Source organism: Leopardus geoffroyi, chromosome D1 (assembly GCF_018350155.1).
Source record: "Leopardus geoffroyi isolate Oge1 chromosome D1, O.geoffroyi_Oge1_pat1.0, whole genome shotgun sequence".
NCBI lineage: Eukaryota > Metazoa > Chordata > Mammalia > Carnivora > Felidae > Leopardus > Leopardus geoffroyi.
The window spans coordinates 66,203,806-66,230,259 of NC_059329.1; the positions used below are offsets into that span (position 1 = coordinate 66,203,806).

General features: G+C 35.8%; 1 protein-coding gene across 2 annotated transcripts; it reads right to left on the bottom strand.

Moving 5' to 3' along the window:
* Nucleotides 1–789: 789 nt before the first annotated feature.
* TMEM41B (transmembrane protein 41B) lies at nucleotides 790–25,299 on the bottom strand. 2 transcript variants are annotated; one of them, XM_045484450.1, is made up of 8 exons: nucleotides 25,164–25,299; nucleotides 24,923–25,048; nucleotides 13,928–14,045; nucleotides 11,552–11,680; nucleotides 6,464–6,557; nucleotides 5,801–5,905; nucleotides 4,549–4,687; nucleotides 790–2,700 (listed from the first exon to the last, which is right to left on the bottom strand). In XM_045484450.1, the coding sequence occupies exons 2-8, from the start codon at nucleotides 25,041–25,043 to the stop codon at nucleotides 2,531–2,533; spliced, it is 876 nt and encodes a 291-aa protein (XP_045340406.1). In that variant the 5' UTR covers nucleotides 25,044–25,048; nucleotides 25,164–25,299; the 3' UTR covers nucleotides 790–2,530. The 2 variants fall into 2 exon arrangements, with proteins under 2 accessions (XP_045340406.1, XP_045340407.1); XM_045484451.1 differs by having other exon boundaries at nucleotides 24,923–25,045; nucleotides 25,164–25,265.
* Nucleotides 25,300–26,454: the final 1,155 nt, after the last annotated feature.

Genomic DNA, 26,454 nt, shown 5'->3' on the forward strand with positions numbered 1-26,454 from the left:
GAGAGAGCGAGCAGCATAAGTGGGGGAAGGGCAAGATAGAGGGAGAAAGAATTCCAAGCAGGCTCCACTCTGTCAGCACACGGATGCATGTTTAATCAACTGAGCCATCCAGGCGCCCCACCTCTACAATTTGAAAAGTTGATTTAAGACTCTCAAAAGCCAACTATAAAAATAAAAGGTCTTCAAAATTTTCTTTGTTCTTAGAGGTGAAAATGTGCATCAGAATTGTAGGAGAATGTTACTTTTTATTCAATGCAAGTTTGTTTTAACATAAATACTTCCATGAAATAAATCCCAAGTACTACATTTAAATTTTTCAGTACAATTTATTCTTATTCTTATTACATTTTAATTTGCATTTATTAAGTATCTTGGAAATATTATATTCAAATAGAACTCCAGAGAAAGGCCATTAACTAATTATTTAGCAGTCTCAGTGGGTCAGCTACCTAGTTAGCCTATTTGCCTCTCCCAGTGTACACATACTTGCTTTCTGGTGGTTATTATTATGTAATTGTCTTCAAGATGTGGCTGAAGCTTGAATCTGGTATCAGACCAAGTCTACATATCCATGAATATAGACCACTGACTACATTTAGGGTGCAGCCAATTACGATGAATCTAAAAAAGACTGGCTATTCTCTTGGGAGAAGAATATATACCCCACCCAAGTGGCAGCTCAGTTTTCTAAGAAACTCAGAAAAAAATAATCCGCGAAGGGATAGAATCAATGATAAGGATAGGGATAATACTCTGAGAATAAACATAATATATACACACTGGAGTAAATAGGCTTCTCTTGAGTCCAAGCTCTTACTTTTATTTTTAAAAGTCTGATAAAAATGTACTCAATTACATTTTATACAGTAATATTTAGTGAACTTTGTCCAAAAAGACTTCTGTTTTTAAGTTCATTTGTAAAAATAACAAAAGCTTTATCACTCAATCTCTGGCCAATAAGGAAGGAAGAAAAACCTTGCTAGAAATGAATACAAATAATTTCACACAAAAGGCCAGGTGACGTAAGAATAGTATATTAATTAATATATTTTCTTTGTATTTACAATAAATCCATTTGTTAATACTGTGATAGAAAAAATAATCAGTCCACATTATGTAGTAGAAACAGGCTTTGAGGATGACCATTCCTCTCACAATAAAAACATACAAGGATTTCTCCCACAGCTAAAGTACTTTTCAACATGACAGTCTTGGGTGAAGGTAAAACTGACAAAGTACCTTAGATATCAGCTATGTCCTAGAATCAGGAAATCAAGGGTATTACCATTAAGCAAGCAGCAGAAAGCTGTTTAAGCTTTTCCAGGACCATTTAAATAGAGTAGTTACCATGTAAGGATTTAATTTTACTTGGAGTTATAAAAAGTAAACACACTAAATTGGGTAACTGCATTAATCAAAAGCAGCCCCAAACAAAAAAGCTATCCAAAAAACCCAAAACAAGGCATTCTTATATCATGCATAAAAAGGATAATTATATAATACATATTCTAATGACCAGACCAATAAATAAATGAGGTAAATTTTACAGTTATTGAAACAAATAAACTATATTTAACCACTTAAGTGTTGCGCTGCCACTGCTTCCGTTTCAAAATATAAAGTAATATAATTAACCTATCATCTAAAAACTGCATACTTTGAATGTTTGTTTTTGATCCCCTTTTGAGATAGTAAAGGGGGACTGTGTAACAAAATATTATCTGAATATAAATCATCAACACCAATATAATACAATTATCATGTAATTGCCATTTTTATATGCACAGTAGAAATACTGTGAAAGCTAGAAAAAAAGATGGAAACAGACTGGCCAGAATTTTAAATTTCAGACTAACCCATGATAATCTAGAACAGGAATAAACAAAAATAAAATTTACACAACAGATACAGCATGATATCCTTTCCAAATTCAGTAGTCCACCAGATGTACCTTCTAAACAAATCCATTACCTCAAAGTTAAAAAAGGAAGAAAATGTAAATCTCCTTTTTGAGCTTTAGTTTTCAAGTTTACGCTCTTGAAGAAGGCTAACATTAGCAAGAACCGCAATACTATTTTTACAAATCTAGAATCTTTCCTTTTGTATTTTGTATTTGCTTTCCCTATTTCAGTTATTAGTAAGGGAAAAGAGAGGAAAATATTAAATTATCAAGTCAAGAATAAATATGATAGCCAGTTCATGAAACTATTAAATTGAATCAGTTGGATCAAGAATTTCCCACTACACAGCTACTGATTATCTACAGCTACCGTTGGAGTAGTAATTTAGAAGATGTCTATCGTAACTACTGACAGTACTTTTCGTAATATATCAATTTCCACTTTTACTTTCTTCTCTCCCTTACCTCTTACATGAATTATTTTAACTGTGTGACAGGAAATTTTATTTTACAAACTCATTTCAATTACTGAAGAGGTGATTTTAACACCTAAGCCTGCCAATCCTGAGATGATGATGATGATGATGATGATGATGATGATGATAGGAAAACTGAAACCCAGATGATTTCTCACTCAAATTTCTGCTTTAGTTTTTTTTGGAAGATGGCTGGCAGAATAGAAAGAAGAGCCAAAATCATTAGAACAAATACTGAGTTCCAGGAAACAGCTTCCCCTGCTGTTGTAAGCTGGTACAGTGTTGTTCCTGCCTTAATCGCTACAAAAGAGGGAGGTGCAACACCTAAAAGAAAAAAGAAAAACATAACCATTTTTTAAAAATAAAATTTTATAATATATTTTATATTCACAAAATTATTCAGAACTCAAAACAGCACTGACATTATTCTAACACTTTGTAACGTACTATTTTAAACTGATTCAAATAAACCCATGTTTAAATTTTAAAAAATTAAAATTTTCTGTGTGTATAAAATTTCTTACAAGAATATAGTAATCTCTGTTTTGGTACATTGTTATTTAATTTAAAGCCCCAAGGGGTGCCTGGGTGGCTGAGTCGGTTAAGCATCCGACTTTGGCTCACGTCATGATCTCAGACTGTGGTTTCAAGCCCCGTGTCAGGCTCTGTGTGCTGACAGCTCAGAGCCTGGAGCCTGCTCCTGATTCTGTGTCTCCCTCTCTCTCTGCTCCTCCTCAGCTTGTGTTCTGTCTCTCTCTCAAAAATAAATAAACATTAAAAATAAATTAAAAATAAATAAGGCCCCTCAAGTTTATTTCCATATAAAGAATTCAATCTTTCAACTACCTCTGGAGGATAAGGAATTTAAAAATTCAAGAAAATTTTCTAGAAAATAATTTAGAACATTTCTTAACAGCTTTTAAAAAAAGAATGTGCTTTGATCCAACAATTTGCACTTTAGGAAATACTAATGTACCTGAGCAAAGACCTAGGCTCAAGGATGTCCATCAAAGCATTATAAACAACAAAAAATCTGGAAACAATCTAAATGTTCAACAATAAGATTGAGTAAACTGTCATTCATCCTTGACAGAATATACTTAAAATAAAAATGAAGTGGTAGGAGATACTCAGATATGGAAAGATACTCAAAATATGAGTAAGAACAGTTTATACCACAGCATGGATGGAACAACTACATTTTATTAAAAAACCAGAACAAATTGGAAAAGTCACTTTAGCCAAAGTTGAAGTTAACTAAATCTGTGGGTATTCCATCTGTAAAATTAAAGAGATGGGGACAAAATTCTCTCTTCTGATTCTGTAACATTTTACAAAATCCAAAATATCCCTAAGATTTTTAAGTTTCTCAATGAATTCTTTAAGAGCAGCAACAAAAAACTGATTTTGATTATTCTTTTCAAGATCTGTAAGTATTAACTTAAACTTTAACTGATACTTAATACAAGAGGTCTGTTCACTTCGTTGGTATCTAAACAACTCAAATTAAATTTGAAAGAAAAGCAGAATACTCTTACTAAAGAACCATCAGAATTCACAAAATACATAAGCATCTTTACGTCCACTAATTAATTTCAGAATTAAGTGCCAGCTCCTTGAAAGCAAGAATCCTTGTTTCCCCCATACTTTTCGTAATGCCCATAATAAATACTAATGTCAATGAAAAGAAAATAGAATCAACTCTATTGAAAATTAAAGTTCAGTATTTCAAAACGGGCACTTTTATTATGATTAAAAAAATATCCAATAAAGTAGTCTTCTTTAAAAGAAGTAACACAGGGGCGGCTGGGTGGCTCAGTCAGTTAAGCGTCCGACTTCGGCTCAGGACATGATCTCGCAGTTCCCGCACTGGGCTCTGTGCAGACAGCTCAGAGCCTGGAGCTTGCTTCGGATCCTGTGTCTCCCTCTCTCTGCTCCTTCCCCACTCATGCTCTGTCTCTGTCTCTCTCTCTCAAAAATAAATAAACATTAAAAAAAAAATTTAAAAGAAGGAACACTTAAATCAACACAACCCAGCAAACATTTCAGGATAGCTATTTATGTATGCCAGGCTCTGTGCTGAAATATGTGCAAAGAACATGAAATCTAGCCCAGCTGGACACTGTTAGGTATGTACACGAGTTCTAACACAGCGTGAACCAGAGGCCTTACCTAGAAAAGTGCCAATAAAAAAAACTTTCAATGGCACATTTATCACAGGGGATGTGATATTAATAAACCAATTCGGCAGAAATGGTGTTATTCTCAAAAATATAATGTAGTTAATGAGATGTTCTCTATGACGCTCAACCTGTCATAAGAAAGAAACCAGTTAGGATCAAGATAAGGCCAATATCGAGAAAAAGTTCCTTAATATACTTATTTCAAATTCTCATTCCCTGATAGTTCAGAATCTATCCAGCAGAAATGATCAACATAGGAACCTGAAAATGACAATGATCTCATTACCAAAGCTAAGTAACATGAGATGAGTTTGTTTTTTTTTTTTAATTGTACATATAGCTTAATGTTGCACTATTAGATGGCTCAACAATGACCCTTCACACCTGAAAGAGCAAAATTAAATTTATAACTATACATAAGATACATATCATGTGATTAATTTTTAACTTCCTATAATGTAAAAGGCTAGTATAGCACATCAGTAAACCTAGCTTCTAATTTAATCTTTATTTTTGTGTTATGATATATATTACATAAGTGATTCATTCATTAGATAAGTGAGATTGAACAAGTATAGGGAGATATTTAGTCAATTAAATAAAAGCAGTTTATACTTCTAAATCTTGCTTTACAATTGATGATTGTGATTTGCAGCAAAATGCTTAACTTCTCATCTCCTAGTTTGTAAAACAAAAGGGTAAGGCAGAACGATTTCTGCAATTCCTTTGAGATTTAACAGGTTGTTTCTTCCAATTCCTTCTAAAAATGAGATTTTCTTAGCAACATCATATTAAACCTTTCCGTGTAGTGGTGCCTATATTTGTCATTGCATGTTTTTGTAGAAATCCTGACTAAAGAGAACAGTCATTTCTACTGATGAAATACATTCAAGGAGTTGGTTGATAGAAGTTTTTCAGTGACCCCCTGACAGTGGACTGCATCAACACAAAACAGGTGAGGTGTCCAAATATGTGAATGTCTTCACCAGAATGATGACTTCTCTGCTCTGACTGAACTTACTAGGAATGAAGAATTACAATTACTGTTACAGTACAGAAACTGCATATTTGAAATGATTAACATTCATTATTTGCCTACTACTACTATAATTTACTTTGGTCAAAAATCATTTTTATTAAAGCCCTGAGTCTGGGTTAATTTATGTAGGGACTATACACTGACCTCCCAATTAGGCACAGAATGACACTAAATAACTTAAAAAAAAAAAATACATGTTTACCTGTTGTGACCATTTTACTGCTTTCTCTGTTAGGTATTTGTATACAACTGGCCTCCCAACTAAATAGGAGAGCATATAGCAGAATGAGGCACCGAGTCCAGAACACTAGGAAATAACAAAAAGCCATAAGCATTGTGTACTTTTCCATCTTAGTCACATGGATATAGTCACTTAAAGCAAAGCTCAACTAGTATATATTTTGGGGGGTTAAGGGAGGGTACTCTACATGACATCTCTCATGCAGAGAACAAGAACCCATCTGATCCAGTCCCTTCTCAGACCAAATTATAACTAAAATGAGAATAACTAAAACAAACTGGCACTTATGATTAAACTTAGTGATTACATCCAAATAGTTAATAATAGCATCTAGCTAGCCTAAGAATAAAATTTAAAAGCTAATTTTTTTTCAACTGCTATGCTTGAAAATACCACCTCCAGCTCTGGACTTAAGTCTGTGATGCCCCTGTTCTAGGAAAATAGCAAACTATAACATCTGCTTATGGGGGGACTTAAAAGATATTACTTAAACATTAATCACCTCTTAAAACTAATGAGTTTATGTTTACACAAACTAGTGGGACCAGATGCCATCCTTCTCCCTCATCATTCTATCAAAAGCTACTTTTTTTCTAGTCTCCCAAATTCATTTTATATACTTACCAAACAAACAAGAAATAAGGCTAGCGGAAAGGGATAAAGAAACCCTGAGAGTATACTGAGAAATATAGAGCCTGGAATAGCAAATGTTTGCAAGCTGTTAACTTCTAAGTTAAGGATTAAAACATAATACAATGGAATTTTTAAAAGACAAATCAAACATTTCAGAAAACAAGTATCAATACAGAAGTTATCATGTTAATAAGATTATATCTGTATCTCAGTATTAAGAAAGCAAAATTGTATCTAAAAGTTTAAAAAACCATCAGTTATGATGCCTTTAACTCTAAATTGACCATTTTCTAGCATTATTATAAATACAATGCTATTAAGAGTGTGTTACTGAAAGAAAAACCAAGACAAATATCCAATGTGTTCCAGATAAAGAACTGGGCACTTTGGCAAAAGAAACAAAAGGGAGGGGAAAAAAAAAAAAGAGAGAAAGAGAGAGAACAAAGGTCTTCAGTAATCTTATATGCTTCTCTAATGCACTGCATTTACTCCTAAATGTGTTCAAGAAACATGGTTTCTGTGGAAATCTAGGGTATGATAATTACTTGTTTCTAATTTAACTTATAAACATTTACCTCAGTGCACTACTCATTAAAAAAAAAGGATAGGGGTTACAGAATAAAGATCACAAAGCTTACTTTTAAGAATTATGCTTTTTACTACTTCCTGTTTGCTCCCAGTTTTAGTCTGGAATCCCCCTACCCCCTTTTAAAAACCCCTAACATGATTTACTTACAAGTCAGAGTGAATTCCTTCAACGTCTATGCTTCTTTTAAAATTTCTATCTTCACCCATTCTCCTACTCTATTCATGTTTTCATCTCAATCTCTTCTTTTTTCTGGCTTCTTTCATCTTCAGTTTCTTGCTCTTCCACAGGATCCCTGCTGTATAAACCCACTCTGATGCCTATGAACTCAAGAAAACCTAGGCTTTCCTTGACCATCGTATTCTATCCAGCTAGTGTGCCTCACCTTCACTTCCTCAGAGGAGATTCTCTCCCTGTCTCCTTGCAACCTGACTTACTCATCCACCCGTCTCACGGCCAAAAGTAATGATTTTTTCCTGTTTATTTTTTCACTCTGATTTAACTCATTTTATAATTATGTAAAATATTTACTTGGTTCTAAAGTCAAATCTACACAATAAAGTACATCTAGAGAATGACTTCCATCCCTCTGTCATCTCTCTCCCCACAGGTAAACATTGTATTGGCTTTTAAAAATACCCTTTCTTGGGACGCCTGGGTGGCTTAGTCGGTTAGGCATCCAACTTCGGCTCAGGTCGTGATCAGGCTTGTGAGTTTGAGCCCCACGACTGGCTCTGCACTGACAGCTTTAAGCCTGGAGCTTCCTTCAGATTCTCTCTCTCTTTTTGCCCCTCCCCTGCTTGTGCTCTCTCAAAAATGAATAAACATTAAAAAAACTTTTTTTTCTTTTCAAAAACAGATAAATTATCTCCTTGTGTATGTGTGTACTCATATCATCCTCCCCTGCTTAGATAAAACATTGCATACTGACTTACTATTCTGCACCTTGCTCTTTTCATTTAACATTATATCCTGGAGGTATGAATGCCTTAACCACATAGAGAGACATTTCTCATTTTTAAATAGCTAGAGTACACTCCAGTGTTTAGACTTGCCATGGCTTATGCAACCAGTTCCCTACTGACATTTGGGTACGGATACTTCTATTTGAATATTTAAAATTCTGCATGTCCTAAATCAAAGTAAATGTTACCTTCCTTTCCCAACCCTAAACAGGGTCCTCTACCTATTCCCTTTTTTCTCTAAACAGCCCAAAATACAAAGCCAAAGAAAGGTAACCACCAAGAACAAAACTGGTATAATATTGATAACTACTGAAGCTGGATGATGAGTACACAGGAGTCCACTGTATGATTTTCTCTACTTTAGTGTAGGTTTAAAATTTTCCATAATAAAAGAAATTTTTAAATTACCCTAAGATTTTAGCCTTAGGGAAATAAAAAAAGAGATGATGGTGACACATTTAATGTCATCCATAGCTCAAAAGTCTTCAGTGACTACCCAATACCACTGAATATTCTAAATTCCTCAGCCTGGTACTCAAAGTCCTCTACAGTCTGAGTGCAGTGTCTGTCCTATCTCCCTACACTTGTGTCTCTATCCTCCCCTTTTCACACCCTATAGTCCAACTAAACTGGATAACTGATCACTTGTTAACCACACCCTGTGCTTGTAAGCTCTGCTCTAGATTTGCTCAGAATGAGACTGTGCCATCTCTACCCATAATTCCCTAGTGCCCCAGATGGAAATAGTTGTTCTACCTTTGAATGCTCAAAACACTAGATTTGTACTTAGAATATAATTAGTAAATTAGAAAACTGATTATGAATAAAATAATTATAATGTAAAAAGCCATTTATATTCAAGTTTGACATTACATAATACCAGTGAAGGTACTAATACTACACTGCTGAAGACGGTGGCCACTAGCCATATGTAACTATGGAGACACTGAAATGTACGTAGTCTGAACTCAAGTGCTATGAGTGCAAAACACACAAATTTCAAAGACTTAGTGTGAAAAAAGAATGTAAAAATACCTCAATTTTTATGCTGATTGCGTGTTAAAATGATAATATTTTGACATATTGGTTCAAGTAAAATGTATTACTTAAATTGATTTCAAGTGTTTTTTTACTTTTTCTAATGTCAACTAGAAAATTTAAAAATTACATGTTGTTCAATTAATTTCTTTCTATTAATTAACACTGTATCAGTTATATGCCCTAAGATAAAGTCTTTTCTCTTTTTTGTTCACTGAATTTTAAAAAGTATCTTTTTAATAAAGAGCTTAAGATTCAAAAGTGAAAATAGAAAATTATAAGACAACATGAATTTAACAAGTTATGTTATAAAAATCTAAAATGAGATGTGAAATCATTACAATCACTTACATATCAAGGTAACAATAACAATATGCAATAAAACCTCCTGAATTGACAATATTAACCAATATATGTATTTTTACTATTAACCAATATTTAAAATGTAAAACTTAGGGGCTCCTGGGGTGGCTCAGTCAGTAAAGCGTCTGACTTTGGCTCAGGTCATGATCTCGCGGTCCTTGAGTTCAAGTCTGGCTCTGAGCTGTCAGCATAGAGCCTGGAGCCTGCTTCGGATTCTGTGTCTCCCTCTCTCTCTCTCTCTCTCTCTCTCTGCACCTCCCCTGCTCATACTCTCTTTCTCTCTCTCTCTCAAAAATAAATAAACATTAAAAAAAATTAAAAAATTGATAAAATTTAAAACTTCAAACCAAGTGTATTTTGTAATAATAAAGCCCTTCTTATACTTTCAATTCACTTTCTATAGGACAGTTTATCCTTTTCTACTAATTTGCATATGGATATTAAGACAACTAGGCTATAACATTTATAACCCCAGAGATTGTCAAGATCCATTTATGCTAACTGGTTGACTGACCTTATGAGTGGGTATCTCCTTTATCCCTCAGACATGTTATCCCTCCCAAAGCTGAGAGGCAAAGTAGGGTAAAAAAAAAAAAAAAAAAAAAAAAAAAGATGACTTTCCAAAGTAAACAAAAACTATATGCCTTGTTCACAAAAACCTTATAAATGCCAAATTAAAAAAAGGGATCAAGTTTTTATCTTACTTGAGGAAAATATTTTAATTTATGGTTAAAGTGTATAGAGGCAAAATAACCTTTAAGTCTAACACTAACACTATGGTTTTCCCAGATAGGTTCTAAAATGGAATTAGTAGGAAAGGGGAGCAGTTATGGATTTCTTAAAACAGTTTATGTATTATTAAATCACTTTACAAATAGATGCCAAATAACCTGCTGAAAGACAGATGCATAATAATTATCCTCTAAATTTTTCCCAAATTTGATTTTTCTCATAATAAATAAGATGACAAAGCACCTAAATAAAAATGTATTCTCACCAGGTAGATAAAGGAATAATGTTTGTATTATCAGCAAAAGTTTTTGTTAACATACTTAATAACAAACTGTTTATGCTAGGAATAACTGCTTCAGGGTATTTAAGAATATACTGACAACATTTATATAAGGAGGCAAGTACAGAAAAACATACATATATGTTAAATACATAATATCTAGTCTAATATCAATCCAAGAAAAAGAAAATGCTAATGAATTTTACAAGAAAAAGTTTTAATTGCGAAGTCCCATAAGCCAAAAGAAATTCAGGAAATAAAACAGGAAGCAAGAATATAAAGAGTTTGAGAGAATTAATAAAGTAACTAGTTTAACTTTTAAAAATAAATGTTGGTTTCAAAAGGAGAATGATTACCTTTACAGGATCAAGAGATAATGTGTTTCATTAAACGAGAAGATTTGAAAATAGGTTGGATTAAAATAAAAGATACAAAAATCAGATTGAAGTTAAAGCCCGTAACTGGAAGACTAATCACCAGTAGCATAAGCAGTTTGAAAATACGCAGGAAGAATAAAGCTATTTTCCTGACTAATTAATACAACATATATTTCTATAAAAAAAAGAAATACATCCAAGAGTTATTTTAAAAATTTATATCCTTTGAATGACTAATTTTCCACTTAAGATCTTTTTACAAAGAAACCATTAAATGGAAGAAAAAAATCACAAATAGAAAGTTTTATAACACAACATGTATAAAAGCAAAAAATTAATTACAAATTATATCTTCAAACCTAAGGGAGTATTTTTAAAAATTATGCTGTGGTGACTATTCAAAATAAATAAACTAAATTAAAATAATCAACTAACTAATACAATCATAAATTAAATAGATAATTATCTTGAATAATGCAGAGGAGAGGAAAATGTTTATGATAAGTGAAATAAGCAGAATACAAAAAAACTGGTAAATATTCAAAAATAATAACTGAGTTGAGGGAGATAGGTTTAAAGTGAGAATTTTTTCCATTTAATTTTTCAATATTTTATTTAATGTTACATGAAATTAATAACTTTTAAAAGAAAAAAATAGTTATGCATAACTAAACAGACCCTTTAAGACCTCTTTCTTGAACAAAACTAGATTAACAGTTTTTTTAGTTAAAAGGATACAAAATATATGTAGCAAAATAAGCTACAAGTACTTGTACATAAAAGGTGTCCTTATATTTGGATAAAACTTTTCCTAGAGCCTTGGCATCATCCATATCTCTGGGAACCTTCATATTCACTCTTTCTTCTCTAAAGAAATAAAATTAAAGTGAAAAATTTTAAAGCAGAAATTTGCCAAGATAATTAATATCAAAATCAAGTTCAAAACATGAAGTTTTATCCAAAATGATTTGGCGCTTTGATCTGTATTATATTAACCATAAATTCATAAGTTTTAAGTTCAAAAGTCTATAAATATTTGTTTTTAATGATTTAATATAATTTCTTGAGACATGTTATCTATGTATGAAAGTTCAGAATGACCCAAACTAAATTAGATTAAAAGCATTTGCTCCAATGCTGGTATAAATTTTGAGTTAAAAAGTGAACTGATGTTAGCATATTCAAAACATATTTAACATCATTTTGGGTAATCCTCATGAGAAGCTAAAATCAATAATTAATTACAACTAAAATTAAGTAAAATTTTTGATGAATTTACAGTTCACATATCTTCTGGAATATTTCGACTCAAAGTTCAGATAAAAACTTACACATTTTTCCTTTTCTATTAATCTTACTTTATATTTGGTGCCTTATTTGGAACTGAATTTTTTACTTATAAAAGGCTCAAATAATTACGTTTGTGTTTAATGTATATTGTGCCCATTTGTTTACATGATACAATTTAACCAATCTTGCAGAACAATGATAGACTGCTGCCTAATTTCTATAAAAATAGTAGGTAAACTGTGATTTCTCATTTATAAATTTAAAAACCAAAAAACTCCTTATAGGGGTGTGTACACACACACACACACACACACACACACACACACACAGAAAGAAATAAGCGGAACATAACAGGTGTAGAACAGCACACTTGTACACAAGTGATGTTATCATTCTTAGAGCAGATTGGGAGCAAAGACAACCTTAATCTATATATTCTTGCCCTCTTTCAGTCAGCTCTTAACTGCCTCCTCCTTGATCAAAACCAGAAAGGATCTAAAATTCAATAACACTAATAGTAACCTAACAATATAACATGCTAGCTCCCAAAGGCATTTACACTGACATAAGAAATTGAAGTATGAAAATAAAAATAAGTTTAATTACAAAAATTTCAAGCATGAGGAATTGTTATTGAAAGGAATTTAGAGGAAACGGGAACTTCCAAACACCCTGAAATCATATTTCACAGTTCTCCATTACCACACTAGTCTGGCTCTGGTTGAAAGTCTAACTACATTTTAGTAAGTCTTTTATGTAATCTATGATTAACATAGGTTGGTATTACTGTGGTTAAACAGCCCTGGGATATTCTGCCTTCTTAAAGTATGTTTCAGTTCCATAATCTCTTCCCTAAAATTCAATAAACTCTGAAAACCAAAAGTTTTTCATATTTTTGTCAGCAAAAATTGACCCACACTTAAATATCATAGTCTTTTATCATGCCCATTCCTCTGCAAAAAATATTAATAAATTTGATAATGGGATCCTTCCCCAGATCCTGCTGGAGGTACTACATAACAGTATTTGTTCCATGTTATCTGTCCAAAAATGGAAAAATTCTAAATTCTGAAACACATTTCACCCCAAGTTTTTGGCTAAGGAGTTTTGGATGTATTTAAGATAATACAAGTTATTTTTTTTATAAAGTCCATTTCACTGTGAAAACTACCTATTCAGGTCATATCATTTCCATAAAACAGGGAAAAGAAAAAGAGCTAGGAGAGAGAGATGTGGTGGGGATAGAAATGAATGAATAGAAGCAGACAAACTGATCACAAGAAGGAAGGGAGAAACATAGATGGAAAGGTAGGGAAAGCAGAGAAGAAGAGCATCAATGGTTTTCAAACCACAGGTGTCTTTTATGGATTTTAAAATAAGCTTGCTTAGTCACTACTAGCATGAAAAATTAAATAAATAGAATAGTTTAGAAAATATCAGAGACCACCACCTGTTTCAGGAAACTTTAATTTTGTATGTATACATGTATGCAAGTGAGCGGGGTACAAGGGACAGGCACATGCCTGCAGGATCATGACATAAAAATCTATTTCTTAATATAGTTATATATATATTTTTAATTTGAAAGCCATTAGAAAGATGAGGCTTTAATTACAGGAGCAGTGCTAGGATAACCCTGCACAGAAAATCAGGAGGCATATTTGGGAAAGAGTATTTAAATAAGTGTCACTAGAGACTTGCTACAAATCATGATAGCTAATATACACTCACCATGACAGTTCTGTTGCTTCAAATTAGTTTAACTTTTAATCTACTTTATCTATAAATGTCTAGGCATTTTTCAGTTTCTTTCTGTATACTTACTCACTAAGCTGAGGAAAATTTTTATATACCAAAAACATAACAAAAGCTGCAGATAAGAAAATGGACACCAATATAAGAAGTGACATTCTTGCTGACCCAGCTTCTGCACAGGCTTTTTCTGAAAGGGAAAAAAAAAAAAAAAAAAGCTATAATTAAGATAAATATTTTTAAAAGACAGTATTCCAAGTCAGCAAATAATTTCCTTAACGACTTTCCTCCCCAATAAACTGTTCATACTTTTGCTCAGTTTTAACATAAAAATTTAACTACTAATGTATTTGCCATTTATTAACCAGGCATATTGCTTCGGGAGGATATACCCATTTCAGAAGCATTAAAAAACAGAACACCAGAATTTGCAGCACTGATTTGCTGATAAGCCAAAGGAGAAAAGAGGGCATTGCTCTAGTTAACTATCACTGACTTTCAAATGTATTTATATTGGGAGCTGACAACATAGACAGAATGCCCTCTTAGGAAAAATGAGGTAAAGTGGCAATTACTTCAACTGTCACAAGAACCCAGAAACTGACTAATACAACTGGTGAATGTTAATACAGTACTTTTTACACCAAACGCTTCAGAATATAGTTGAGCCTCAAATGTTTTGGGTGGCTCTCTGGGACTCCAAGAATGGCAGAATTTGTTCACATTCCCTCACAAGGTACTCTTCGTGTTATCTAAAAAATTATATGCAACATAAAAGTATAGGGTCCATGAGTGGCTCAGTTGGTTGAGCGTCTGACTCTTGATTTTGGCTCAGGTCATGATCCCAGCATCATGGGATTGAGCCCAGTGTCAGGCTCCTTGCTGAGTGTGGAGCTTGTTTAAGATTCTCTCTCTCTCTCTCTCTCTCTCTCTCTCTCTCTCTCTCTCTCTCCCTCTGCCCCTATCCCCCGCTCACATGCTCTCTCTCTAAAAATAAAAATAAAAATAAAAATAAGTAAATAAATAAAAAGATAAAAGTATGGAATGAGATCCAGGAAACAGCAAGTAGAAGAATGAGCAAGATGAGCTGTTTTTATCAGGAAGTAGTCAATAGTGGGGAGGCAAGGCCAAGATACCTTAGTAGTGGTCTCTGTGGAAACAGAAGTGGTGGCATAATTTTTATTGCGCACATTTACCATTATTCCATGTACATACTTTTAACGCTCAGGGAATTAAAAAATATATGTATACCATAAGAATTACTTTTAGTTCTCTGAGAATGAATCTACCACTATGCCCCTCCCTAACTACTGCCTGTGTAACTTTTATACATACTTTTTATGAAGTATCCTAAAACAAATGCCTGTACTCTATTTGTTCATTTGGCAAATTCTTATTCTCAAACATTTATATAAACGTATTAGATAGGTGTCACTGCACAGTTGAGTAACACCCTCCTCCTCAGGGAAACTTTCTCATATTCCCCTTCCTCTCAAAGGGGCTAATCTCGTTGGCCCTATTACAGTTTGATTCCAACACTCTACCTTCCCAAACAACAGAAGGCTAACTTGCCCAAGGTTGGACACCTGACTCAAGTAGAAACTCATTATTGGCTGACCAAATTGTCTCTTGAAAATTTGAACTAAAAGAGATACTGTTGTCAAGAGGTGGTATGTCTTGAGGCTGAAAGATCAAGCAGTGAAGGCCACAGATAATGACAAGGCAGGCCAAAGACGTGTACCAGAAAATCTAAGAGTGGAGGTTAAAACAAAAACCCAGAGAGCCCAAGTGGGAGCTATAGCTAACCCACTTGTTAACTTCTAACTTTCCACTTCCCTTAAAGCCTAGCTATATTTCATTTCTTGCTCACGGATGCCAGTGAGATTGCCTCTTTAAAAAAAAAAAAAAGTTTTAAACGTTTATTTTTGAGAGAGAGTGAGCATGGCAGGGGCAGAGAGAGAGGGAGACACTGAATCCAAAGCAGGCTCCAGGCTCTGAGATGTCAGTACAGAGCCCATGCAAGGCTTGAACTCACAAACTGCGATATCATGACATGAGCTGAAGTTGGACGCTTAACCAACTGAGCCACCCAGGAGCCCCGAGATTGTCTCATATATTTAGAAGAATCTCCTTTTTTATTGGTGCTAGTTTAAACTTATTTCTGCTCCTTTCAACCAAAAAGCCTTAACTAAAAGACAAACTTCATTTTTATACCTTGTCTCATTTTATTGTAGTTTTATATATTTCACACTGAATTGGTAAGATTTTGCCCAATTCTATGTTAAACATGGAGCAATACAAACCACCTAGCTCCACGCAAGGTGTATTGTGTGAACTACATGAATTGGTATCACCAGGAGCTTGTTAGAAATACAGATTCAGAGGGCGCCTGGGTGGCTCAGTCAGTTAAGCATCCGACTCTCAGTTTCAGCTCAGGTCATGATCTCCTGGTTCTTGAGATCAAGCCCCGCATTGGGCTCTATGCTGACAGAGCAGAGCCTGCTTAAGATCCTTTCTCTCTGCCCCTCCCCTGCTAGCTCACTCTCTCTGTTTCTCAGAATAAACATTAAAAAATGCACATTCTCAGGCCAACATGCCAAAACTACTAAATCAGAATCTGTGTTTTAATAAGATACCCAGGTGATCTGCATGTACATTAAAACTTAAGAGAAAACAATATGGCCCATTTTGCCTATTTTATAGGTAAGTAAATAGAGGCCCTAAGGAGGTTGCGCTATTAAAAAAATTCCTAAAGAACCGAATGGCATAAAGTATATCCCCAAAGCCCTTTAATATCCATGTATAATCAACTCATAATTTCTGCTATAACACAAATTGCTTAGGTTTGGTGCTTTGATATACCAGATACAAATTGTTCTTATCTGTTCATTAAAGCTGACTTTCTGAAAGACAATATTAGGTTTATCAAGCTCTAGTATATGAACACTAAAGTTAAAAAAAAGACTTTACTTCAAACATTAAAAAAAAAAAAGGACTGTACTTCAAAAACCAAGTTACAAATAGAAATTTATTTGCTCATATCATACTTTTTTTTTAAATATTCTTTTTTTAAGTTTATTTATTTTGAGAGAGAGAGAGAGCATGAGCTGCAGAGGGGCAGAGAGAGGGACAGACAGAATCACAAGCAGACTTGGTACAGAGCCCCACATAGGGTCTGAACTCATGAACAATGAGATCATGACCTGAGCTGAAATCAAGAGTTGGACGCTTAACTGATGGAGCCACCCAGGCACTCCACTCGTATCATATTTCTAAAATTTACTGCAGGAAGCAATGTGATCATAAAATACTACAAAAGATGGCTTCAATGGAGTAATAAACCAGGATGCCTGGCACTGAACACTATAGTTCATTAATCCACTAATGTATTTGTATGTTTTGCAGCACAGAAAATTGAACAGAGACCTTAAACATCTGAGGTGGGCATAATATGAAAAGACCTCTGCAGAATCTTATGATAACAAATGCCTAATTGTCCATATCTTTGCCTTGCTTATGATATCTAATTCAATGCTTCTCTTGAGAATTTAAGAAATCATATTTACTCTGAAAAGAAAAGAATAATCAGCCAAAAGTGACAAAAAAAATCAGTGTGCAATAAAACCAATTCAACCGAAAATGTTTTTTTTTTTAATTTTTTAATTTTTTATTTATTTTTTTAAAGTTTCTTTATTTTGAGAGACAGAGAGAGCAGAGGAGGGGCAGAGAGAGAGGGAGCCTCAGGGAGATCGGCACAGAGCCTGATGTGGGGCTTGAACTCATGAACTGTGAGATCATGACCTGAGCCAAAACCAAGAGTCAGACGCTTAACTGACTGAGCCACTCAGGCGCCCCCAAAAATGTGATTTTAAATAGAAAATCTACTGAAATACAAACTTCTCACAAGGCTAAAATTTTATTTTCCTACTTTGTTAATAAAGAGGTAATCCACAGGAAAAGAAATAAAAGTAATATATAAACATTGAGGTTTATGGCATAGTTTTCTATGGGCTGACATCAAAGCAAAGTGTATATACACACACATACTCTGTACAATTATTCGAAAGGCCTGCTACTTCTTAAAGGCATGCTACTTTTAAATCTACCTGGAATTAACTTGCTCAGCCTTCACTTTTCACTTACTTTCCTGCTTGAATCAAGTCCAGAGTACAAAAAGGACTGATACAAATAATTTAATATTACTGGCATCTTTTAAACTCTTCAAAACCACTGGTTTTTTTTGTTGTTGTTGTTGTTTTTCATATGGCAGACATTTGTGCACACAAGAATTACTGGTAAGAATAAATGGCTGATATCCCCCCAACCCCCACCTCTTTCCTGGTACTTTCCTTTAGGACTTCTCCTCTGCAAGGTATGCAGTCAAATGTAGAGTTGCTTAGGACGATCTGCTGAGCATCTATTATGTACAAAATGTTTTCCTCAATCTCTGCTTCTAAGAAACTGATAGCACCATTAGCTAGATTACCAAGGAATGAATGGCACAAAGGGGTTTTGAGTATATAGGAAAGCAAGATTACTGGGCTGGAGTAATGGAGGCAAGATTCACATAGCAGGTAGAAACGTGGTTGAAGACTAAAAGATAAGAAGAATTTACAGCTTTCTAATCCATACTGTAGTTAAATATAAAAAGATTTCAACAGGTTATACAGTTCTCTTAAATTAACAATTAGGGGTGCCTGGTTGGCCCAGTTGGTAGAACAAGAGACTCTTGATCTTGGGTTCTGAGTGAGCCCCACATTGGGTATAGACATTACTTAAAAATAAAATCTTAAAAAAAAAATTAAGTAAGACATTAAGCAAGCTAGCTTTAAAGTTAAACTATAATATTTTCTTCCCATTATTCATTTGCCAGTCCTAAGTAAGGAGCCAGAGGGAAGAAAGGTGTCAGGCAACATTTAACTGGACTACAGAACACTACCCTGAATGCTCCCAGAGTACACATTTCTCTGACTGCTACTTGTTGTCTTACAGTTGGATGATGAAACACATAGACATTTGAATAAAATTAACCTCCATGTTTAACTTGATACCTATTTTCTGCACTCTTTAAAATTAGGAAAATTTTGTCAAGCATTGTGTTCAACAGTAACACAGAAAACAAACTGATGAGAATGCAGAAACTAAATGACCTTCAATATTGAAGCTCTCCTTTCTTTTTTAAAAAAAATTTTTTAACGTTTTATTTATTTTTGAGACAGGGAGAGACAGAGCATGAACAGGGGAGAGTCAGAGAGAGGGAGACACAGAATCTGAAACAGGCTCCAGGCTCTCAGCTGTCAGCACTAGCCAGACGCGGGGCGTGAACTCACGGACCGCGAGATCATGACCTGAGCCGAAGTAGGCTGCTTAACCCACTGAGCCACCCAGGCGCCCCTGAAGCTCTCCTTTCTTTCACACTAACTGGTAACTAGGGGTTGTTAGATATTATGATTCAACAATTATTCTTGAGTGTAATTCTATTAAGTCCAGAGACTAGCATGTAATTGATTTAGAGTTCTACACAAATAAAAGTTGAAAATCTTGTTTTAATAATAATTATACATCTACATGTATAGCATACATTTTTATAATGTGCCATGTCATTTAGCATTTAGAGCTACCCACAACAGTACTTTACACATTCATTAACCTTCACATCTTCCATCATACTAATTCCCAATCTGAATTATCCCCATATTTTGCTTTCCAACCTCCTCCCAGGGGAAAATTACTATTAGACTACTAGAGAAAGTCAAGATTATGTTCTCTTAGCCTACAAATTCACAATTTTTTCTATCTTCAAATAAGGTTATCACTAGCAAATAATCCTTTCACAGCACACTCCAAAAGGGCTATTTCAAGTCTCTTCAAGCCTTTAATTCTATCTTCATCAATTCTCAAACAATGACACTCCCTCCACACTTCAGTGAGCTTCCCAATCTCTACCTTAAGATCTGTTCCTCAAATTATCCTCCCTTGCTCCTTTCCCCTTACCTTTGCATTAAATGCCAACACACTTCCTTCCAGATTTTGCTCAAAGAATTGTCTCTTCTCTATGCACCCAGTATCTTCAATTCTTCCTCTTAAGATCACCTTTTCTCTAACTCCTAATATGCATATATCCATTCTGAAAAGTCATAACCTTAATGGCCCTATAGTAGCTCCCTATTTTCATATCAAAATCTTTTGAGGGGCATGGGGGGCTTAGTCAGTTGAGCACCCAACTCTTAATTTCGCCTCAGGTCATGATCCCAGGGTCATGGGATCAAGACCCGAGTCAGGTTCCACACTGATCATGGAGCCTGCTTTAGATTCTCTTTCTCTCTCTCTGTCTCTCTCTCCCTCCCTCTCCCGTGCTCACTCCCTCTTAAATACATACATACATACATACATACATACATACATACATACATACAAAAAAAAAACCTTTGAAAAGCAAAATCTTCCTAAATCTGCAAGATTTTAGGAATGACTCTACTGGTCATCAGGTCCATCAGGTCATCAGGTTCTCAACATTCAATGTTTTCTAAACTTACTTGATTCTACCATGAAGAAGCAAAAGACCCATCTCTTTACAGAAACTCTAACAAGTGTTCAAGGTCACAAGAATCTACTGCAGTATTTTTGTAAGTAAATTTTATTTCAAGGGCTTTAGAATTTTTTTTAATTTTTAAAAATAAAAAAATGGTAGCAGTATCATCAAGTATAAATGTAAACAGCTAACTATAAAATACAAGTAATTGACTATTACACACACAAAACATGTTTGTAGGTAGCAGACAAAATGGCACTACCAATTTTGTATGAAAGCTCATTCTCTAAGGATTATGCCCTGCAATTGTGGTACCATTCAATCCACATACCTTCAGACTCAGTTAACCACTTTCAGATGCTTCCCACCTCCATTCACCAAAGACTGAGATCAAGCTTATAATAAATTTCTTCATAATCCTAAAAGATTCATCATCCATTTAGATGATCCACCCAGGCTCAAAAGTCTTTAAGGTTCATTTCTATTCAACTTTAGCCACCCACTTCCAGCGACACACTAAGTTCTCACATCCCGAGACTTCTCTACCTTGGACATTTTCAATTCCAACATGCTATTCCTTGATCACCTTTATTCTTTCGTGAGCTTATTCCCTCCACTTTCTCCCTTCTCTTGGGCTCCTCACTTTTCTTCCTTCCATGCCCAACCTCGATTTCATGATGTATCATCTGAAGCAACACCTTTGATTAGAATCCTTACCCTTTTCTTATATCTAATCTAACCCAATACCAGTAATATAAATTCACCTTCTTCACGAAGATGGTTGAGCACAAATAGAGAAAAATCATGAGTGACCCATCACAGAGATCCATCTTTGGGAAAACTGAGTTAGCCTCATTCCTACTCCCATTTTTTTAGGTGTCAAACATGAATCAGGTTGAGCCAATCTGATAACAGTGATAGGTTCAGGGACAAGCATTTGATCTGAGACAGTCTAATCAGTGTGAATATTTAGATTTTTTATTGGCAATGCTAGGAAAAACATTATCAAAGTTATCAAGGACGTATTTAGCTTACCTGGACCTTCACAAGAAATCAACCTTAAGGTAAAGCTGACATCAAAGATATGAAAGAAATCTGATCCTGATCACTGGGCTCATTGGGCCACTGGTTCCAGGCTGAAACCAGGGAATCCCACTTAATCTATCAATTTTTTAGTTATATATATCAATCAACCTTCTTTCAGCAAGGGTTTCAATTGTATTTTCTATTGATAAGCACAAAAATCCTGATACATAATATTTTGGTTGAGACTGTCTCAACAAATTATACTAACACCTTGGTTGACATCCAGTTGCCAATTTTAGTCTTAACTCCCGGTTATCAGTAATCAGAGCTTCTTTCTTCCTCTAAGCCAGTACCTTGCTCACAGCAGATGCTCAAAGAATATTTACTGAACCAAATAAACAAGGCAGGATCTAGAACAGGCACCTGAGAGGGGTGTATTATCCAAAGTTGAACAATATTGTCTTCTAAAAGTAGTAAAATCAACTTTGAGACAATGTTTCTCAAACATTTTTGGCTGCAATCATAATAAACGGCTTTATATCATGATTAGTACACACAAAAATCTATAAAACGAAAAATAAAATTCAAAGAACACTTATGCCCTACTACATGTGAAGCACTCTATTTTCTCTTCCATTTTTTAAAATGACTCATCATTACCCATCAACTGATCTCACAGTGCTCTCGCTGCTCACAAGGATGATGATCTATATATATTTAAAAAACACAGTCCTAGCAGTTCTCTTGAATCGAAGTGGGAAACTTCTATGACTTGCTAGTAAACAAATCAGCCAGAACAAATAACACAGAAGAAAATAAAATACCCTCATTCAGGCACTCTTGCATGTAGATTATATCAAGAGCCTCATAAGTGCTTCTTACTTACTCTTCCTAATCATGCAAGAATTAGACTCTCAGTGTTATTATCTTGGTCAAGTCTTCACAGTGGTCCTCAGTCTGTAAGGCTCAGATGTTAGACTAGAGATCAGAGTCATAGCAAGGAATCCACTAAAACATACCAAACACTGCATGTAGAATGTAAAGTAGTTCAAGCATACACACAATGACAACTATTTGTCAAAGTTACATAGATGTATTTCTCAATCAAGAGTTAACTAAAATTTGGGGCGCCTGGGTGGCTCAGTCAGTTAAGCGTCCAACTCTTGATTTTGGCTCAGGTCATGACCTCACAGTTCACAACACTCAGCCAGCCCCACATCAAGCTCTTCTCCTTCTCTCTCTGCCCTTCCCCCACTTGCTCTCTATCCCTCTCTCTCAAAAATAAATATTAAAAAAAGTTATTAAAATTTTTATCTCTTCTCCAAAACCTTTAATTTTTTTGAGATGTTAAACTAGATACCATCTGCAATTAACAAAAATTGCTTTTCATAATCTGGAAAATTGGTTGCTAAGTAGTTACTAATGACACCACATCACCGGCTCATTACCATTACCATAAGCAACCAAACCCTATCATGTAAGGGATCTACAAAATCTTTTGCCCAGAGAAAGAATTCCTAACACTAATTAAAGAGAGAGACACAGAGACAGAAACTGAGAGGCAGACAAGAAAAAGAAAACACTGGAAATCACTAATTAACAGGATGGATCAAAAAACTAACTTTGCAATGAGGCGCCGGGGTGGTTTGGTCACCTGGGTGGTTTGGTCGGTTAAGCAACCACTCTTGGTTTCAGCTCAGGTCGTGATCTCTCATGGTTTGTGAGTTTGAGCCCTACATCTGGTTCTGCGCTAGCAGTGCGGAGCCTGCTTGGGATTCTCTCTCTCCCTCTCTCTCTGCCCCTCCCCTGCTGTCTCTCTCTCTCAAAATAAATACATAAACATTAAAAAAAAAAAACAAAAAACACTAACTTTGCACTTAAATCCCTCTGTACCAACATTATTTTGATCATAGCCAACCTTATCTCCTATACCCAACAGAAATCCTCCATTCCTGACAAATTAATGTTAATAAGTTTGCTGACATAAAGATTCACACTAACTTTCCAGCTTAATGTTTCCTCCGCGCAGAATCCCTTACCTTCTCTCTAACAATGCAAACCCTACTTCTTCCTGAAGGCATGCCTTCACATCTCCCTCTATCCTTCTATAGATGTGTAGTGCACAGAAGTCGTTTGATAGCATCATAAAAATAATTGTGTTAATGGGTTATTCTAATGATAAAAGATAAACAATTATAAAAGCATTTTGGAGGTTTCAAGGTTTTATTTTCCAAATAGCTTTAGGTTAAAACAACAAAAATCAGTAATAAAAAAAATTGACTGCTACTGCAAACCAAATGACAATCTTTAGAAATGATCTATCTGGAAAGACTTCCTGAAGAAGTCTTCAGGACACACTTGGATTACTGTCAGTCTCCATAACAGCATCTTCAAAACAATGTTCCTTTAATTTAGAGTGGATTTATACTTAAACAACAATTCATTTCTGGGGTTTTGAAGTTATTTGGCTCTACTGTCTATAAGATGGAGAAATACCCAAATACATAAAGCCTAAAAAGTCAAATTAGACTAAAGACATTTTAAACTAAAGTGTGCGATACATTATTGTTGTCTATACTTATGATGTTGCTAGACAGTCTTCAAAGACCCTCTCCCTACTCATCACCGGTGGTGGACCACAATGGCCATTTGTTACGATCCCTTCAAGTTTATGGGCTTTTTAAAAAATATTTAAAGAATTTAATCATTTTAACTTTTGAAAAGCAGTGAAAACCTCTATGCCAAGATGGAATCAAAGTATTTAGCTTCCAGGTATGCTTTCTTCTTAAAATAATATTTAAAGTCCAGAGAAATGCCAGAATGGTGTAATGGAAAAAAGCTTGAGAATGGGAGGTCTCAGCTATGATAATAATTAACATTTATTTAGTCTCCACACAAGCCATTACACTAAATGCTTTACATCCATTATTTTTGCGTAATCCACACGGCAAGCTAAGCTATTATTACTATCACCTTTGTCATCCCCACTGTACAGTTTAGACACTGAGTTTTTAAAGATAACAAGTCCAAAGTCGTAAGTGGTTGAGCAGGCCACTTGGAAGTGGCACCTGGACATAGTTAAATCCTTGCTCTTAACTACTACTTGACTAATCTTGTGACTTTATGCAAGTTCCATATCCACTCTGGGCCTCAGTTTCCTCATCAGTGAAAATAAGGCAAGAGTCTTTAAGTTCCTTCCAGCTCTGTCTAGCTTCAATATTATGAAGCTTACAACCTCCCTGAGCTTCAAACAAGCCAGTGTCATCACTTCTTTTAATTGAATTCAACTACAACAGCATTTACGAGCCACCTCCTAAGTGTCTGGCCTTGAGGTGGGCAGCGGCCCAAGCAAGCCCAGGTCCCTAACCCTCTCTGCTCCCGCGCCCCTGGGTGCCAAGCAGGCCCCCTCGAAAATCCCTGGGACAGACCGGGGTCCTTTCTACTCCGAAGCCCCTCCGGCACACTACCCCCTCTGGGCCAACCCCAGCTCTGATTCCGGTTCTACTCACCCTTCAAGTAGTCTCCGCTGCCTGGCGTCATGAGACCGCGCGTCCCCGCTGCCCTGTCCCCCACAGGGGTCGTGTGGAGTGCCCCCGTCTGCGATCTTTCGGCGACTCTGCCTTTCGCCATGGCTGCTGCAGGGAAGGTGAAGGAAGAGAGGTGATGCTGCCCCCGCTTAACAACACCTCCGCCTCAGGATCCTTACATCAGGGGCCGCAGCCACAGCCACTTCCGGGGCGACCACCTCACCTGAGACGACCTCAGCCCCGAGAGCACAGCGACGCTCTGCTGAAACCTACAGCGCCCACTCGGAGTCGGCTCCGCCCCGCACCACCCCCGTGCCTCGCGCGCTCACGCTCGCCCAGTAACCGCGAGACAAGTCAGGGCCCTGGCCCGCCCCGTTCACTGCCCCGCCCCTGCCCACGACTGTATAGAGCATGCGCAGTCGCAGTCCCAGAGTCGGTAGTAGCTCGAGGACAAGAGGCATCTAATGCGCAGCTTTAATTATCCGGAAGTGCGGTCCTTGAAACTTCAAACCCTTTGTCCCGGCCGCCGGAAGTGCCCGCGAGTGATTAGTTGGCGTTTCGCAGCGAATGGTAATTCAGCTTACTGACTTCACCAATTCTCCAAGCAGCTGTCTTCACTCTGTCGGGTCAAGATGTTTCGTCTGAAAATGTTGAAAAATACAAAGCCTGAAGCGAACCGATCGAGTTTAAGGAACGTTAAGGATCAGAGAGGAGCTATAACCTGTGAAGGTCACAGGATGGCAGAAAAGGGTTTAGAAGCTTTCCCATTGCCTCACCCTGTCGCCCCTCACTAGCAAACCCAGGTCACCTCATTTAGCTTTTTCTTTCACTGAGCCCAAACGTGCCGTTGTTGACTGTTAACTTTTTCCACACTTAAATCTCAGAACAGTGTTCAGCTTACTGGTGAGTGTATTGGAATTTCCTCTTGAGAGCAACTTGGCAGTCTGTATAAAATACTGTTCCAGTAATTATATTTCTAAGAAACTATTTCATGGAAGTAAGGATACACAGGGAGTTATTCCTAACAGCATTATTTATTAGTATAATGGTAAATGTGGAAGCAACCTAAAAACCCAACGCTAAACAATAGTTGACTAAATTATGGGAGCTTATTGAAGGGAACTGTTTTATGTACACAGCCTCTGCCTACTTGCATTAACACCTTCAGAGGCACCTGGGTGGCTCAGTCGGTTGAGCGTCCGACTTGGGCTTAGGTCATGATCTCACAGCTCATGAGTTTGAGCTCTGCGTGGGACTCTGCTGACAGCTCAGAACCTGGAGCCTGCTTCTGCTTCTGTGTCTCCCTCTCTCTCTGCCCCTAACCCACTCTCATTCTGTCTCTCAAAAATAAATACACGTTAAAAAAAAAATTTTTTTTAAAAGACCTTCAGTGACCACTCTAGGAGGTAGCTCCCCATTTTATTTCCTTCATGATCGTCATTAAAAGCAATTATTATTTGGGTTATTTGTTTACTTGTTCATTGTCTGCCACCTCTACAATGTAAGGGCCTTGT